The following is an 18,925-nucleotide window of genomic DNA, read 5'->3' on the forward strand; positions in this document are numbered from 1 at the left end:
TTTCACAAAAAAAGGTAGACATATAATATTATTGAAGCCATTCTCTTATGTATCATAATCATTTGCGGAAGGAAGAGTGGTCATTAACCGGTTTTCACATACCTGTTCTCACCAATCACGTAGTGAATCAAGGAAATGCATGGCGGCATGAGGAGAAAGCTGAAACATTTAAAAAGGGTAATCAAGGAAGAAGGAAGAAGGTGTTTCTGTGCTTCATTTGGAAACAAAATCAAAGGATTTTTTTCTTTCTCTAAATTAAAATGAGGGCATTATTGTCAATATTTGAATTTTCCGTGGATGGATAAAAAGGCCTAAGTGGCAAAATCAGCTCCCTTATACAAATTATAACTCAATACTTTATCTCAACGAAGTAAACACTATTCTACAAAGAACAACGAAATAAGGATTAATTTTAACGGTTACCTCAAAGAACAAAAGAGACGGAGAAGGAGACGAGTTAGTAGAGGGTTGAGGGGCAGAACCACCAAGTAACTGAGGGCATAGGAGAGAGGCAGCAGGTGGCCGAGGCTGGAGACTCACTTAGGATGGAGGAAGCCGAAGATTGGAAGGGCGGCAGCTGCGATGTCAAGGTCCAAAGCAGGGGCGGAGCCAAGATTTTTTAATGGGGGCTTACGTAGTAATAACATATTAAAATATATTTGACCTTTAAATGATAAAAAAAGTCTTTAAATTTAAAAAAAAAAAAATGACAAATAAAAAGATCACCTAAATAAAACATATAATATTTTTTCTTTTTTCTGAATTTCACTATGGATCATACATTCTTAGAATAAGGAGTAAATCTAAAAAAAACTATAATATAAATATAGGTATCCAACTATATTTGTAACAGATTAGTAATAAAAATATATGAGATGTAAATTAACATATATATATATATATATATATATATATGTTAATTTACATCTCATATATTTTTATTACTAATCTGTTACAAATATAGTTGGATACCTATATTTATATTATAGTTTTTTTTAGATTTACTCCTTATTCTATATATATATATATATATATATATATATATATATATATTAAGTATTTACATTGTTGTAATGGAAATGTATGGGCTGCTCTGTTTACGAGTTACAAGAAAACATAAAAGGTTTAGATGCCAAACTATTACTATAGAGGCAATGTAAAATGACTAATTATGTAAATTTGATTTTTTTAGATACACAATTAAAACCCAAGGGACTAACTAAAGGGCTTAGTCAAGAGTCAACTATGGTGGACAAATAGACGAGGATTAGGGGGGCTGAGCACCGGGCAGCCCCAGTACTCCCTCCGCCACTGGTTCCCTCCGCCACCGGTCCAAAGACCAAAAACATGTAATTTTTGTTTAATTTTAGGGTTTTCTTTTCACCTTCTCTTTTACTTATTTACTCAACTTCCATATTTTTTGACTTATTTTTATAAACTTAATAGATCAAAATTGAAATTATATTGTTATGATAAAAGATATCTTTATTTTTGTTAACCAACATCCAATGTATCTAGTTTCTTTTCTTTAACTTTTGGGATCAATAAAATCTATAAAAACCTTTTTTTTGTCGTCTCAAGTGTTGGAGTAGCCTACCGGTGTCCATCTAAAATTTTCAAGGATGTCCTTCTAAAAATCATAATCTAATCTATAAAAAGAATTTAAACACAAGGGGTGTCCATGGCCACATGTGATGATAAGGTAGATTCGCCCCTGGTTGGTGGCAAACTTTTATGGTGGTGGGATTCATCTCATAAATTTTGCATCAACGCCTTCACTTCTTCTTTCTCTCTCCAAAACCCTTGAGGAACACACTCACACATGAAATTTGAAATCAAATTTCTGATTACAAATGGGAAATCTAAAATTGATTTTCAGATTCACACCCTAAAAATAAAAACCTTAGGGAGGAGGGAGTCATTCTCTTCCAACCCACTTAACTCACTGCCACATCACTTTTTCTCTTTTATTTTTTTTCATCTTTCCAAACCCATAACACACGGAAACCCTATCTTTTTAAACTCACTCAACTCACTCAATTAAAAAAAAAATACAAAACAATCAAATGTAAGATCTTAATTAGCAATAGAGTTATCGGCGGTACCACTCTCGCTTCAACGGGTGAGTTGATTGGTTTCACTAACCCACTTTATCATCTCTCTCTACTTTCTCTTTCTTATTTTCTGTTGTACCATGTGTTTTAAAATTTGTACCTTAGTTGTTTTGTATTTTTTTAATTGAGTGGGTTCAAAAAGATAGGATTTCCGTGTGTTGTGGGTTGGGAAAGATGAAGAAAAAGAAAAGACAAAAATTGATGTGGCAGTGGGTTTGATGGGTTGGGAGGGAACGACTCCCTTCTCCCTTAGAGATTTTTGAGGTGTATGCATGTTCTTAAGTCCATGTGTGTGAGTGTGTGCTTGATTATGTGTGTGTATATATGTGTGTTGAATAACAAACCCAAAAATCTAGTGTGCATGTATGCGTTTTGAAGAATAACTAGATGGTGGTGGTGGTGTTAGACGATGGTGGTGAAGTATACGGAAGGTGGCGGTGGGGTGGAGCATTCTAACTAAATGTTGATTTTAAATGTAAAAAGAATAAAAAAAAATGGTTTTTACATGGATAAAGGACCAATCACACAATAAACTTGAACCACATGGACAAACACGTATAGATTTTCTTTTACACACTATGGTGATCTTTATCCATTGGAACACACGCACACACATGGCTACAAACGGAAAAATTCATATGACAGTCTCAAAACCTTTATTCTTGTCACTTTGGAGATGTAAAACAACTGATAATCGCCTTCGGCTTAGACCTGACAAAACGAAATTAGCGGGTTTAGGTAACAGATTTCGACATGTTTATGTAAACGGGTTGACACGGCACAAAAATCACACGAGTTAGGTTAGGGTCAAGACTTTCAACTTGAAGAATTAAATTTTATATTTTTATAAATACATTATATAGACTTGTAGTGAGTCAAACTCAATAATTAAAATTAAAATGAAAATTTGGGATATGATACGCTAAATCGGATTATGGGAAACGAAAAAGTGTGCAAGTATTTGAAACTTTTAAAGTACCTTAATTTTACTTATTCTCACCACCTATCCCCTTTGCATCCCAACTCCAACTTTTTTCCATTTTGTCTTGTAAATAGATTTGAAAATGGAGCGAGTCAGCCTTGATCCAAACCCATTAAACAATTTTCAAATGTTGATTGAAACCCGACCCGTAACCCGCATGATTTTGAATAATTAAACTCATACCCTTATCCACTAGGTCAACGAATTTTCAACCATTTTACCCGCCCCATTTACAATATTGAGATTATACTATAAATATATATTACAACACATATAACATGAATCATTAAAACCAGACAACATTAATTCGAAAACAAACTTCAATTATAGCTTAATATTTAATGTTTCCAAAACAAAAAATGTCAGACTATTGAAAACATGCATGAGAAAATGACACACAATTGTAATAGATTTCAATAACACATGATTTCAGTGAGGCACGATTTCAATAAGTCTCCCGATTTTAAGTCACAATTTTGGCACAATAACATAAGATTTTAGTAACTCGTAAGGTAGCAACAAATGATTTCAATAGGTCATAATTTCGATAACACACAATTGGAACAGAGAAGATGATATTAATCGATTATATTAGAATTTTAGAAAACAAAGTTGATTGTGGAAAGTCGATTACAGAAAACTCTTCTACGAAACAAGATAGTTTGAATTATTTTATTCTTATTCTTGGTTGTCGACTATGACTGTAATAATAATTTCACATATTTATTTGTATTGAGAGTCGACTGCAATTCGGCCATTAGGAACTGGGAAGTGAAAATGTAATGATCAAACTCCTCGAGTCGTGTACAAAACATTGTTTCGGTGATAAATGTATAACTTATAAACAATAAATTTATATTTTAAAATTTTAGACGGGACGAGTCATAAACGGATCAGATCGACAATGATCCATACCGACCCTTTTAATAAAAGAGTTAACGGGTACGGGTCGTTAACGGCTAAACAAATCATAAAATGTGATCAAAACTCATTAATTTTACACGGGTTTGGAGCAAATCAGGGTCAAAACCCGCTGCGTTGCCAGGTCTACTTGTAAACTAACTATGAATTTTGCGATTCCACTTCCCAACTCCAGTGTTTTACTTTTTCCTTTTCGTCTCCCTGTCTCCTGCTTTCCAACTTGTAAAATGTTTCAATCTGGCATGACATAACATATTTACAAGATCTAAACCTTAACCCAAAACGAAAATAAATTAGTTGACTTGACACGACACAATAATTAAACAGGTCAGATTAGGGTCAAGCCCTCTCAACCCATTTAATGTCTTTATACGACACAAATCTGACACGACACGATACGTTTTCTAGGTCTACTTGGGCCACATGGTTTCAGATAGAGTCGACAAAAACGATCCAATCTGCCAACCAAACCCAAAATTAGCTGGTTGGATTGAAATTTTCAGCCCATTTAATTTAAGTGGTTAACCCGCATAACCCATTTAATTAAACAGGTAGGATTAGGAAAAAAAATTGTCAACATGTTTCAACCACAATCCATTTAGATTTAATATATCTTTAATTTTATATTTAGATACTATTATTTAATAGTTTAATTATAATATTATAATTTATGTTTAAATTTAAAACACAACCATAATTTCTTTCTCTAATCTTGTTGTAGACAACACCATAGACTTCGTAGATCACTCCTTAATCACGCCTTATGTAACTGAACCAAGAATCGTTGAGCTAAAAATACATAAACAAGTCAGTTTTATATCAACCTATTTATCTAATGATAGATTCGGTTGGGTTAGAATCTTCAAACATTTAATAAATAGGTTGAACTTGAACCAAATCCAGATAACCATTGTTAGTTATATATATATATATATATATATATATATATATATATATATATATATATATATATATATATATATATATATATATATATATATATTGTTCCGCTCGTCAAGTTCTTAACCACATCTTACCACATGCCAACCCCGACAACTATTGTCTATTGCAACAATGCCATCGCCACCTATTTAGCGGGTAATTATGTACAACACCAAGTCACAAACGCACAAAACACATTGTAATAGACATTTTGTTCGGAAAAGAGTTTCCAAAGGTGAAGTCCGAGTTCTACATGTGCATTCTCATTATTAGCTTGCAGATATTTTCACAAAGGGTATTCCAAGCGTTCATGATGACTTTTGAGATATTCTCATCATTCGTCCATCTCGTGCTTTGTTTGCGAGAGACTACTAGATATTAGATTAATATTCATGTTATATTTATCTCTTATTAGCATTACTTTTACAATTGTATTCGAGATATATTTTTCATATTTCGTAAGACCTTAACGTGTACTTAACTAAATCATCAATAATAGGAAACAACTTGAGTTCTATCGGCAACTAATTGGAATATCTTTTCATTTTATTTACATTTTAATTATTTAATGGGTCAATCCATCTAACCTATTTGTATAATAGGTTTAGTTGGATAGGAAACTCAACTCGTATGATAAAATGGGTTGGGATGTTGGGTTGAGATTCTTAACCTATTTTAGTAAACGTTGAACCCAAATTCAACCCACATCGACCTATTGCTAGCTTTGATTTTAGTGTCCATTATTTTTAACACGACCGGTAAATATGGGAAAAAAACAAAAAAAAACGAACACCTTACTACCTTAGAGTGTATTGTGATACCTGTTTATTACTTTATAACTTTGATGGTTAGAAATTGCGGACTTCTATTTACAGGAAGCGTCACCTTTTAAGTTTTAATACAAGATATATAGACAATGCAATTCAAGGGTTTTGGCTCTTTGCACTTTAGCTTGATGTGCAAGTAGGTGCACAATGACTATGCTTAGCCATGCATTGGTCGACCAAGACTCGTCAGGCTTCATTGTCTCATCTTGTCCTGTTCAATTGTCTTCTTCTAGTATTCTATTAATGTGTATTGACATATATAAATATATTAATTTTCGTGTAAAAGGAAAATATATTTTAATGTTTCTTGAATAATATTTAAGAGAATGTTTACATTTTATTTTTATAATATATTTTAATTAATGTTTTTGGTAATTTTAAGATAATATCATAACATTATTAAACATTATCTTACCAAAATACATTTTTAGAATGAAGTTATATATATAATAATAATATGTCATTAATTTGAATATTTGATAAAGGTAAATGTGATGTGTGATCTGCATTTTTTCTGTGATGTGAGGTTAACGAACCCCACAAAAGATGTAAAGCCATAAAGGTAGGTTGTCGACCTAATGTTAGCCCAAAAGAGGTCCTTAAAGGCCCGTTCTTGTTAGAAGGATAATAATAATGTTTGTAGTAGGATTGAATTGAAATGATTATAGTTTAAATTATACTCCAATTAGTTATGTTTGTTAATCATTGTTTTAAATTAATAAAAAGTTTATGTTGGATTTATAAATAATATTCCTTTGATTAGGCCATTGTAATCTGTTATAACATATTTATCCGTTAAATCAAATTTTATGTTCTATTTTGGTCGGTATACATTTTTCCTTCTATATTTAGGGTCCACACAAAAAAAAAAAAAAAAGGAGAAGAAGAAGATATTTTACATCATTTCATGTGTTTTTAATATTGTTATAACCGAGTTGTAATATTTATTATCAATAGTAACTGAATGATAATATCTTATAGTTTATTTTTCATGTTTATACATAATATTCATATTAGATATAACATAATTAAAGATATGACAGCTATTATTGGTTATGAGTTGAAATGTGTGTGTGTGTTTTTTTTTTTTTTTTTTTTTTTTTTTTTTTTTTTTTTTGTGTGTGTGTGTGTGTGTGTAATTTATTCTTACAATTTGTAGAGTTAACGTAGCATATGTTAACTATCTCGGTTACCAGTTGAAATATTTTTTTAACAGTTTATTATTACAGTTTGTATAGATAACACAACAATTGTATTTTGGAAAAAAAAAAAAAAAAAAACTTAAAAACTAGAATAAAATAATTCGGGTCAAAAAATAATAGGTTTGTTTGTGCTTGCTTTTGATGGTTGATTTGTATACATCATGAGCATATATTTCAATCATTTAGTTAAATCAAAGACAAAAAAAAAATTAAAATTTGTTTGCATCCGCTTGTGATGATGGATGAGAAAAAAACAAATATCAGTAATAATTTCATAAATGGTATAAGAAATAAAAACAAATTGTTCAAGAATTTTAGATGTACAAATGGTATAAGAAATAAAAACAAATTGTTCAAGAACTTTAGATGTACAAGAAAAATAGTTTAGTGATCAACACAATTTTTATTTTGACTCTAGTAAACATGCTATATAGGCGGTTATAATGACCTTATAATTTTTTTCCCAAACAATTGGGACAACTGACATAATTAATTGGAGTATTTTAACTTTTTTTTCTCTAAGCAAAACTAAATATAGAATAAATTGTCTGTAAGTCTATATTTGTTTGCTAAAGTAATACATTATGATAATGAATATTAAAATCTATCAGATTGTTTATTTATTTTTTTAAAAGAATAATATAATTTTAAATATAGTGTTTTTAAATGTACTATTTTTCACATTGAATTATTTTTTCTTAATTATGTTTAAAGTTTCTTTACGATCGGTGTTGAGGCGTATGTTTGAATCTTAATGATGAAGTGGATTTAAGTAAAAAACTTTCTTTTCGAAGTGTTTAAACCGCATCCACCGCACCACATCGAACCACACTGCATAATGCGGTTTATGATATTTACGGTGCAGTTTGTAATATTTGTGAACCGCATTATGCTGTGCGGTCCACAGTTTTGACTTTAAACCGCACCAAACCACACCGTAAACACCCCCATATAGAAGGATAAAAAGTCGGGGGCATCCCCAGCCCCTCTTGTGTTCCGCTGATAACAAATAATTATTGCTTTCGTATGCTTGTGCTTTGTGATAATAATTGTTGTAGTGTAAATACTATAAATAAAATCACAAATTCACAACAACAATTCCAATAACATGAGATAATTTATATATACGTGTAGCTTTTGAAAAAATTTCATCAATCCGAACTCGTTTAAATCACATTAAGTATTTTGAACAACACATGTTACATTACATCACGCAAACATTGGTTTCTTCATGTACTTATCTATATTACGTACTTATTCCTTTTATTTTAACTTTAAATAAAGTTATATCATTCCTAAGTTGAATTGTATTCAATAAATGATTTAAAAATCGATTGTTGATCTTTTTATGTCATAATGATGGTTAAAGGATGTGAATTGTTAATTGAATGGAATTTCGATCATCAAAATAAACTATAGCCCATAAGTTTTTTTTCCATAGCCTTTTAATCATCAAGTAATCGAATAGATAAAAGCATGGGCTAGAATTTTATCAAAATAATTTTTCGTTCCTTTTGCCTAAAGCATTGTTTTTAAGATTAACAATTTAACATATAAACTAGTTTTTTATTCAAGTTTTTAATATTTCAAACATTTCTTTATTCCATACAATACAATATCAACAAACACTTATCTCAAATACCAACAATTTCAGAACTTACCAAGCTTTACATCCCATTTGGTTTCATCAATAAAAGTGGCACAACTTATAAATGTTCCTCAAGTAATATTTATTAGAATAAAATTTCGCAATTAGTTTCCAAAATGGATCACGTTTAGGACAATTAGTGGCAACGCTACGCCGGTGGTTATTATGGTTTTAAAAACTTGTTTGGTTGGTCACTTTGGCTATCTCGCTTGCAAGTAGACATTAAGTGTATGTAAAAAGATGTTTTTACCCCTACTTTTATTTTTTTGATTTGGTAATATGGGTTAAATTAAAAAGGTGTTTTGGATTTCATCTAAAAACTCATTTTTAATTAATTGACTTCTTGAAAAATCAATAAGTTAAAAAAAATGTTTGGATATTTAATAAGGACTTTTAAAACAATTTTTAGTTTAGTTTTTGAAAATGAGTTTTGAAGAAGTTCCAATTTGTGATTTCTTGGAATGACTTATGACTTATTAAAATATAAAAACAAACTAAAGTCAATAAGTTAGTCAAACCCTAGTTTGAAGCAAACCCTAGTTTTAGGGTTTGCACCATATTTAAGGACCTTAAGTCCCCAAGTCCCTTACCTTTACATCCTCTATTGCCCTTGAAGTGCAAATCTCGAACCCTAAGCCACCTTTAGTGCATTTGTAAGCTTCCTTGAGAGTTTGTGGTGATTCTTTAGTGTTTTGAAGAAGAAGGGAGCTTGGGAAGAAGCAAGGACGCGGGAGGAGCTTATAGATCCAGAAGTTTAGCACCATTTCTGACACATTGAAAGTATAAAGCTTGAACCTTGACCATTTCATGTTTAGATCTAGTTTTAGGGTAAAATGTTATCTTCTGGTCTAATAGTTTAGATTCTTGGAGTTGAGGAACTTCAGATCATATGAGTTGTCCTTTTGAGCTCTTGTAGGTGTTTTGAGACATAAAAATCAGATCTTTATGGTTAAGACTCAACCATGCAAGTGTTAGGGACCAACCAAGTGTACTTATGGACTTGATTCATGTTTTGAGCCCCATCCTTGCATGCAAAAACATAAAGTTTGTAGGTTTATGGCTTAGGACGTTCCTAGGGGTCTAGAGCGAGGTTTTGGACGTAAGGTCGTAAGGGACTAAGACATGGAGCTAATTTTGGGTTGGCAAGGCAGTACGTCGTATGAACTTAAGTGTACGCCACACGTACTGGGTCAGCGCCTCGACCTTGGTCAACACCAGCGTACGTTGGGTGTATAAGCCAAGTACGGCGTGCGTACGCGATCTGTGGGCTTGGAAGATTTTTGTCTCATTTGGTGGGCTTTAGACTTGAGAAAATTGGGCCTCGGTCCAACCAAGTCCTTTTTGGACCTAAGGCCATGTTTGGGGTCCTTGGGCCATAGTGGGCCTTAAAGCCCCTATGGTGGGGTTGGATGCCTTTTTGGGTTTAGTGGTTTTGGGCCTTGGAGAGTAGGAGGCTCAATAAGGCAAAGGTAAAGTAGTCTTTTTGCCTTAAGTCAAGGACTAGGATTTTGGACCTTCGAGTTAGATCATGAACTAACTTCTAATTAGGATTTTGTGCTTGTGCGATAGGAATAGGAGTTCGCAAGTCATCCGCTGAGTGCGATTTGATACCCACAGTCTAAGGTGAGTCTTTCTTTGTAGTAGCCGTAGGTCAAAGGCACCAGGGCCGGGCCACTAGTTATGTTATAACATGATGATTGTCTTTGTGATAATTGTCAGTCATGTTTGTATTTGCTTGATGAGTCAGTGATTATTGTTATGATATTTTGTGGTAGTAGTAGGGGTGAAATAGACCGATATCCGGTTGAAATAGATCGAAGGGGTAGGCCAGCACCCATATATGTTTGGCAATATCCAGTTGAAATAGACCGAAGGGGTAGGCCAACACCCATATATGCTTGGCAGTATCTGGTTGAGATAAACCGAATGAGTAGGCCAACACCCATATATCCTTAGCAGTATCCGTTTGAAATAGACCAAAGGGGTAGGCCAACATCCAGATATGCTTGACAGTATGTTTGTTTAGTATGTGGTATGTTGGGGGAACTCACTAAGCTTTGTGCTTACAACTTTTAGTTTCTGTTTTAGGTACTTCCGGTTTGAAAGGGAAGGGCTCGGCCTGATGGCACCGCATCACTCTATGTTTTTCCGCACTTAGTGATTTTGGGATTTGTACTTTGATAATATGTTAAAGTGTGACTCTTTTGAATATTTTGGTATCAGTTTCTTATGAATTGAATAAATTTTAAAAACAAAATTTCACCTGTATTTTTGGGATGTTACATTTTAGCCCCTCATCAAAACAATACATGGAATCTCGTTCCTTGTCCCAAATCATCGAATGTAGTGGGGTCCAAATGGGTATTATGCACGAAATATCATTCTGATGGTTCAATTGATCATTATAAGGCGTCTCTTGTTGCTCAAGGTTATACCTAAATTCCAAGGTTTCATTTTTCGCACACTTTCAGTCCTGTCATTAGAGCATCCACGGTTCGATTAGTCTTATATATTGTTGTTAAAATCGTTGGCATCTTCACCAACTTGACGTAAAAAATGTTTTTTTTTTTTAAAAATGGTCATTTATCAGAGATTGTGTTTATGGAGCAACCTCCAGGGTTTATTGGCTCTACTCACCCTGATTATGTTTGCCTGCTCAACAAAGCTCTATACGATCTTAAACAAGCCTCGAGGGCTTGGTTTCAACGACTAAGTCTTTTTCTCTTACAACAAGTATTTTGTTGTAGTCAAGCTGACACATCCTTGTTTGTTTTTCATCAAGGTTCATGCATCTTATATTTGCTCGTATATGTTTATGACATTATTGTTACATGCAACCATGAGTCATCAATACGTTGTTTCATCGACCATCTTCACCAGGAATTTGCCATTAAAGATCTTGGCAAATTGAACTATTTTCTGGGTCTTCAAGTCAACTACACTTCAGATGGTTTATTTTTAAATCAAACTAAGTATGCACATGATATTCTTGTTCGTGCTTCGCTATTGGATGCCAAAACTGCAGCGACTCCTCTTGCCACAAACGATGCTTTCTTAAGTTCAAGATTTCCTTATTCAAATCCTACTCATTATTGCTCCTTGGTTGACACACTTCAATATCTTACCATCAGTAGACCTGACTTGTCATATGCCGTTAATTAGAGAAGTTAATTTCTTCACTCGATGATTGTTCAACACTTCCAAATGGTTAAACGAATCCTCAGATATGTCAAGGGTACTATTTATCATGGTCTTCACTTCTCATATCCTACAAAGACAACCTTAGCAGACTATTATGATGCTGATTGGGCCCGCTGCATAGAGACACAACGCTCCACTTATGGTTACTCCATCTTCTTTGGTGGTAATCTTGTCTCCTGGAGTGTAAGGAAGCAACCTACAGTGTCTCATTCTAACTGTGAGTCTGAATATCAGGTCATGGCTAACACTGCTGCTGGGCTTATTCGGATCACACATCTTCTACGAGATCTCAATGCCTTACCTTCGGACCGTCCAACCATTTTATGTGACAATTTGAATGCTATATTTCTCAGTTAGAATCCTGTTGCACATCACTGAGCTAAACACATTGACATTGATTATTACTCCATACGAGAGCTTGTATCTACCGGAAAACTTCACACAAAGTTTGTTCCTACCAAGCTTCAAGTGGCTGACATTTTTACAAAACCGCTTCCAAGACCGTTACTTGAATCCTTTTGGGAACACTTAGGAGTTTGTCTGCCACCAATTTCGCTTAGGGGGGGGGGGGTAATCGACTATATTTATTCAATATAGTCAAGCCTCTATCATAGGATATTATTGTGTATTAATTTGTATTCCTTTTATATTTTATTCTTTGTAATTATATATTGAATCATTTATGTTAATAAAATTCATTTTGGAAAACTAAATCTCTCTATATCCTTATTGAGGAAAGATAATTATAAGTTACATACAAATGAAATAATGAATTATAGTTACACAACATGTTTTGTAATTGATGCATCTGTTTAAAATAGTCTGAGACACAACAATCATTGATTTTTCGTATTCAAAGGAAGTCATCAACCATAGACAAACATGGCATTGATAGATGTATAATTCTAACTCAAAAGAATGCATTTTTTTCCTACAACAAATTTTATTAGAAAACTTTAGCAAAGAGCCAGAGGGAACAAATTCCAATAAAAATTTCAAAAAAACACACAATAAACAACACATGAAATAGCTAACATAGGTTGGAAAGAAACCCAACCCGCCTAAGTTTTTTTTTCTTTTGCTTCTATTACTTACCCACAAAAACGATTGAATAAGAACTTACAAGTCCCTATCTTAATCCGAGCAAAATAAAAAACGGAAGAATTACCAATGCATTCTCATTAAGCATAAATGTATTTATAGAATACATTTTGGAATTCGTTTATAACTCTATACTAAAAGATAATATGTATATATAAAGTATATTTTGGAATATTTTATAGCTCTATTACTAAAATAAGAAAATTATATCAAAATAATATAAAAATTATCCCAATCTAAACAATACGATAAATGTAAATGCTAAAATCAATTGAGAACTTAGCCGATAGTCCGATAGTTTTCATTTTGAATGCAAGTCTATCGTTAGGTAACATTCTATATTTTCTAATGAACAATGGGATGATGATTCCTATTTCCTAGGACACAGACCTCGTATGTACCATTGTCACCAAAGTTTTTCTTATCTATTGCTTTCATATGCTTGTGCTTTCTAAAAAGAATTGTTATATTGTAAATACTATAATTACAATAACAATTCCAATAATATGTAGACTACAAGTACTTTTGAAAAATGTAAATCCACCGAACACGTTTAAATTTTATTAAGCATTTTTAAATAACATTAATTTTTTATGCATTTATTTATATAATAAGTAGTTATTCCTTCTCTTTTAACCTTCAATAAAGTTATATTATTCGGTTATTCCTAAGTTGAAATACATCAAATGAATGATTTAAAAATAATATTTTGATTTTTTATGTCATAGTCGATAGTTAAAGTATGTGGATAGTTAATTGAACCGAATTTCGATCATAAAAAATATACTTATAGGCCAGAATTTTTCCCATAGCCTTTTGATCATCATGGAATCGAATAGCTAAAAGCATGGGCTAGAATGTTAATAAAATAATTTATTCTTTCTTTTTCCTAAAAACATTGTTTTTAAGATTTTACATATAAACTATTTTTTTATTCAATTTTTCAATATTTCAAACATGTCTTTATTCAATATATATAATACCACCTGATTAAAAAATTGGTGGTAATTTTATTATGAAGCAATAATTGACTTCTCATGGGTGATGTTTGCCTGACTTTCTAAATAATTAAATTATTTAATTTCTAATTTAAAATTAATCAAACTTAAATTATAGTATTAATAGAGATTAGGAAACAAACAAAGAAAATAAAATCGTACTATATTTGATTTGTTTTTAAATATTATATTAAAGATGCGATTTGTTTGTTATAAAAAACTAAATTACTGAATCTAAAAACAACTCATCTTATGCTTTGCGTCGGCATTCAGTCAGACCAACGACAAAACAGCAGGAAGCGTCATATCTCCGTTCTCCACCCGATCATTTCTCATCCAACGTTCATCAACCTTTTGACTACCTTTTGCATGCTTGCCACGTATTCAAATGATGTGATTCCCCCAAAAAAAACACACACTATTCCCTTCCCCCCTTTCTTACCTGAAATTCGCTGATATGGGACTCCGGCTTTTCACCTCCTCCACACCCAAAACTTCTCTATATGGTCTCTGATTCGCGACTTTCAAACTTCAATTCGAAGATCCTTTCTTGCTTCACCACTGGATCTTGCTGTTTGTTTCCGATTTTTTTAGGGTTGATGCAAAACCTATCTGGGATTTGATTCAATTCGATTCAGTTTAGCAGGTGAGTTCTTCGGTGCATTTTTCTTTGTGAATTTGAATCTCCATTGAGTTTTACATCAATTGGATTTTATTTGTTTTTGTTCGTAAACGTTTTGTTGATTCGTTAGTCTAAAATCTGTAAAACGCACACATGATTGACGGTTTAAGCGGAATAATTTTGAGTAACGTCATCGGAGATTAATTAGGATGTTATAATTTCGCACCTGGATTTTTAGATCATTATTTGCTACAGATTTCTGTTGATTTGGATTGGGTTCTTGAGGATGAATGTAAACTGAGTATAGTTTTTTATTTGGAATCCGATGTTAATTGAACTACCTGGCTTGAAGTCTTCAGGTAGTATTGGAGGCCATCTTACGGTCAAAGTCAACTGCTTAGATATATTCAATAGCAATCACAATGTACAATGCATATAAATGGAAAGTGGTTTGATTTCCCTAGCTATCTAGAATAATATTTTAAACACGAATGGATAGAGATCACTCAGATTTTTTCAATTATATATTCTTTTTGTATCTAGTAGTTAATTACTCCACGATATAATACAATATCTATTTGTTTCATTCAAAGTTCAAACACTGCTTCTTATGGTCAGTCGATTCTTACAATGTCTGCTTTTACTATTCAAACACTATCTCCCCTGTTGTAAGTTGAGCTCTGTAGATCTGAATCAAACCATATCTTACTTTTATATTTCTATATATCTTCATTATTATAACCCTCTCACGACCTGATATTAACCTGGAAATCTTCTAACCATATGATATAGGCTTGACATGTTTTAACCATGACTGGTGTGTACCCCTGATGGTTTTCAGGATGAGTCAGGAGATAAAGTTACATGGAGATGTTTACTTTGGTAATGTCAAGGGTAAACTCCCCCATGGCATGGGTAGCTACACATGGTCAGATGGCACAGTTTATGATGGTTATTGGGAAGATGGAAAGATGTGTGGTAGAGGTCGAATCTCATGGTCATCCGGAACAAGTTATGAGGGTGATTTTTCTGGTGGATATCTCCATGGTTTTGGCACTTTAAAAACTCCTGATGGATCTGTATACAAAGGGTCATGGAGATTGAACATTCAAAATGGTGTTGGAAGAAAAGAGTATAGTAATTCCGATGTTTATGATGGTTGTTGGAAAGATGGAGCTCATGAAGGAAGTGGAAAGTACGCTTGGGGGAATGGAAACACGTATATAGGGAACTGGAAATCAGGTAAAATGTTTGGTAGAGGGGTAATGAAATGGGTAAATGGTGACCTTTTTGATGGATCTTGGTTAAATGGGTATAGACATGGGTCAGGTGTTTATAGGTTTTCAGATGGTAGTTACTATTTTGGGACATGGACAAAAGGGCTTAAAGATGGTCAAGGCACATTTTATCCTGCAGGAAGTAAATGCTCATCTTTTAGAAAGACAGCTCATTCTCAAAGATTCAGGGATCCAGAACGTAATGTTACTCGAACTTATTCTGAAAAAATTACTTTTAGTGGTTTTTTTAGAGAGTCAGGTCGTATAACAAGCAGGAGAATCCCGCCAGATGACGATTATGCCCTTGGGGATTCCACTAGAGAGTTTTCTGCTTCTGAGAGAACAGAAATGTTTTCTCATATCTCAGATGAAGGTGGAAGTGAAGTAGATGATGATAGTACTGTGGCATGGGAAAGAGAGTACATGCAAGGTGTTTTAATGAAAGAACGTGTTAAGAATCATTCAGGGGCGTTATCGTCCAAAAGCAAGCAAAGTAAACGTATCACAAACGAATCGAAACAGAAATCATGTGTGGATATTTTTGAAGGTCATAAAAGCTACTGTTTGATGCTTAATCTTCAACTAGGTATCAGGTAAATAAATCATACTTGAACATCTCAACTTTTCCTTTTTTTTTCTTTCAAGAAAGTGTTTTTTTATTTTACTAATTATTATTATTACCACAACACAACTCATGTGTTGTATCATTTGAAGTTCACAGGTACACAGTTGGCAAGATTACACCAGTTCCTATGCGTGAAGTGAGGTCTTCAGACTTTGGGGAACGTGCTAGAATAAGGATGTATTTCCCAAGAAAAGGCTCACAGTTTACACCTCCACATTATTCTGTTGACTTCCATTGGAAAGACTACTGTCCCATGGTCTTCAGGTATCTGTTTGTATGCAAAAATAGATAAAAAAATGTAAAGGGTAGATTTGTAATTTTGTAGTAGATTGTGATGGTTGTTTCTCTTCAGGAATTTGAGAGAGATGTTTAAGTTAGACGCTGCAGAGTATATGATGTCAATCTGTGGGGATGATGGATTGAGAGAGCTTTCTTCTCCAGGGAAAAGTGGCAGCTTATTTTATCTCTCTCATGATGACAGATTTGTAATCAAGACTCTAAGAAGATCTGAGCTGAAGGTTTTATATAATTTTATTATTAAAACTATAATCTTAATTATTGCGTTAAAGTTGCAGAGAATTGAATATGATATTATTTGTGTAGGTTCTGTTGAAGATGCTTCCTAGCTATTATGATCATGTTAAAAAGTATGACAACACTTTGATCACCAAGTTTTTTGGACTCCATGAGATAACACTAAGAGGTGGCAAGAAGGTATATTTTTGTTTTTCCGATTCATGTGTAATTTTGTGATTAACGAATTTGAATTTAATTTTATAGGTGCGATTCATAGTGATGGGAAACATGTTTAAAACAGAATTACGGATACACAGGAGGTATGATCTGAAGGGTTCATATCAAGGAAGATTTACAAATAAAGATCATATAGACGAGGGCACCACATTAAAAGACCTTGATCTTGCATATGAATTTCATATGGACAGGACATTGCGTGAGGCCCTTTTCGAGTAAGTCTATTTATATTATTATAATATGTTGAAATTAATTATGATTTTAAACAAGTATGTTATTTTGCAGGCAAATCCAGCTAGACTGTTCGTTTTTAGAATCTCAGCAGATTATTGATTATAGTCTTCTACTTGGATTGCATTTTAGAGCTCCTGAGCATTTGAAGGCTCTGTTGGAAGCGCCAGATGCAGAGCATGGGTCTTCTTCATCTCTTGAATTTGACGATGGTAAATTTCAATGTCAATTGTCTTTTATTTTGATTAAAATTGAAAATTTAGAAATGATTTTTAATTTAGGTTCAAAATCGGGTGAGCTGTCAATCCCTCCAACGGGTCTTCTCCTAGTGACACATGAACCCAGTTCAGTGAACACTGCACCAGGTCCTCACATAAGAGGAAACACCTTAAGAGCGTTTTCTGTAGGAGACAAGGAAGTCGATCTCCTTCTTCCAGGAACTGGAAGGTATTTAATTAATATTTACAATGGGATTTGTTTTTTCTTTGTTTGTTTAAAATTAATAATTAATTGTTTATTATATATTCAGATTACGAGTGCAGTTAGGGGTAAACATGCCAGCTCAGGCAAACCGGAAAGTTTCACAAGAGGTTTCTGGTTCAACAGAGGTGGAACTTTTTGAGGTTTATGATGTTGTTCTTTATCTTGGAATAATTGATATTCTACAAGATTATAACATGAGAAAGAAAATAGAGCAAGCCTGTAAATCCGTTCGATATGATCCCATTTCAATATCTGTTGCCGATCCTAAATTTTACTCCAAGCGTTTCATCGATTTTCTTCACAAGGTTTTTCCTGTTGATCCCTGAAACTCCATTAAGATTCTTTTATTATACCTATACCCAAGTATATAGTTTTTCCTTTTAATTAATATTATCCTTTTTCTTGTAACTTTTATGTATCATAATCATATCATGCTCTCTCTTATTTTTTTGCAACTTTTATTATTATGTAATAAACTAATTCAAGCCTATCTTGTTTCAATGCTACGCGGAAAAAAAATAGTAGCTTTATAGGGTAGGGTGATGCAATAGCTTTATAAAGTCTTGTTGCCAGTAAAAGGTATTTATGGTCTTCCTTTTTTGTAAAGGTGATCAATCATCTTCTGGACAGCTACCTCCATTATTTTACCTTTGAAAATTGAGGTGTCATCATTGTTTTATAATTAAAAACTGCAACACATCAAATACTTGGAAGAGATCGTTAATCATGCAACCATTTAATATTTTGACAGTTTATTTTCATTAAAAACGTGTGATTAAAAGTTAAGGAAGGTTTTAAGCATTTATGTATCTACTTACAACAGATTTCAAACAGAAGAATAAAAACTCTTGTGTTGTGTTGAGTTATCATTTTATGATATTAGATGGAGAAGTATGTGATGGATGCACACGCAAGGCTTTTTATAGAAATATTTTGCTTCAATTAATACTACACAAATATTTTTTTAGTATCAATACTACTTATAAAAAGTAAGACAA

The 18,925-nt window shown here is 32.8% G+C and overlaps 1 protein-coding gene across 2 annotated transcripts; it reads left to right on the plus strand.

The window, feature by feature from the left end:
* The first annotated feature begins 14,235 nt into the window (after window positions 1–14,235).
* On the plus strand, window positions 14,236–18,382 carry LOC145053874 (phosphatidylinositol 4-phosphate 5-kinase 8-like). 2 transcript variants are annotated; one of them, XM_079001992.1, is made up of 9 exons: window positions 14,236–14,582; window positions 15,351–16,428; window positions 16,557–16,724; window positions 16,813–16,978; window positions 17,064–17,174; window positions 17,241–17,428; window positions 17,499–17,656; window positions 17,726–17,891; window positions 17,974–18,382. In XM_079001992.1, exons 2-9 carry the CDS (start codon window positions 15,389–15,391, stop codon window positions 18,251–18,253), a joined length of 2,277 nt encoding a protein of 758 aa, XP_078858118.1. In that variant the 5' UTR covers window positions 14,236–14,582; window positions 15,351–15,388; the 3' UTR covers window positions 18,254–18,382. The 2 variants fall into 2 exon arrangements, with proteins under 2 accessions (XP_078858118.1, XP_078858119.1); XM_079001993.1 differs by having other exon boundaries at window positions 14,238–14,582; window positions 15,400–16,428.
* Window positions 18,383–18,925: the final 543 nt, after the last annotated feature.

This window comes from Lactuca serriola, chromosome 5 (assembly GCF_051521515.1).
Source record: "Lactuca serriola cultivar US96UC23 chromosome 5, Lser_US96UC23_V15, whole genome shotgun sequence".
Taxonomy (NCBI): domain Eukaryota; kingdom Viridiplantae; phylum Streptophyta; class Magnoliopsida; order Asterales; family Asteraceae; genus Lactuca; species Lactuca serriola.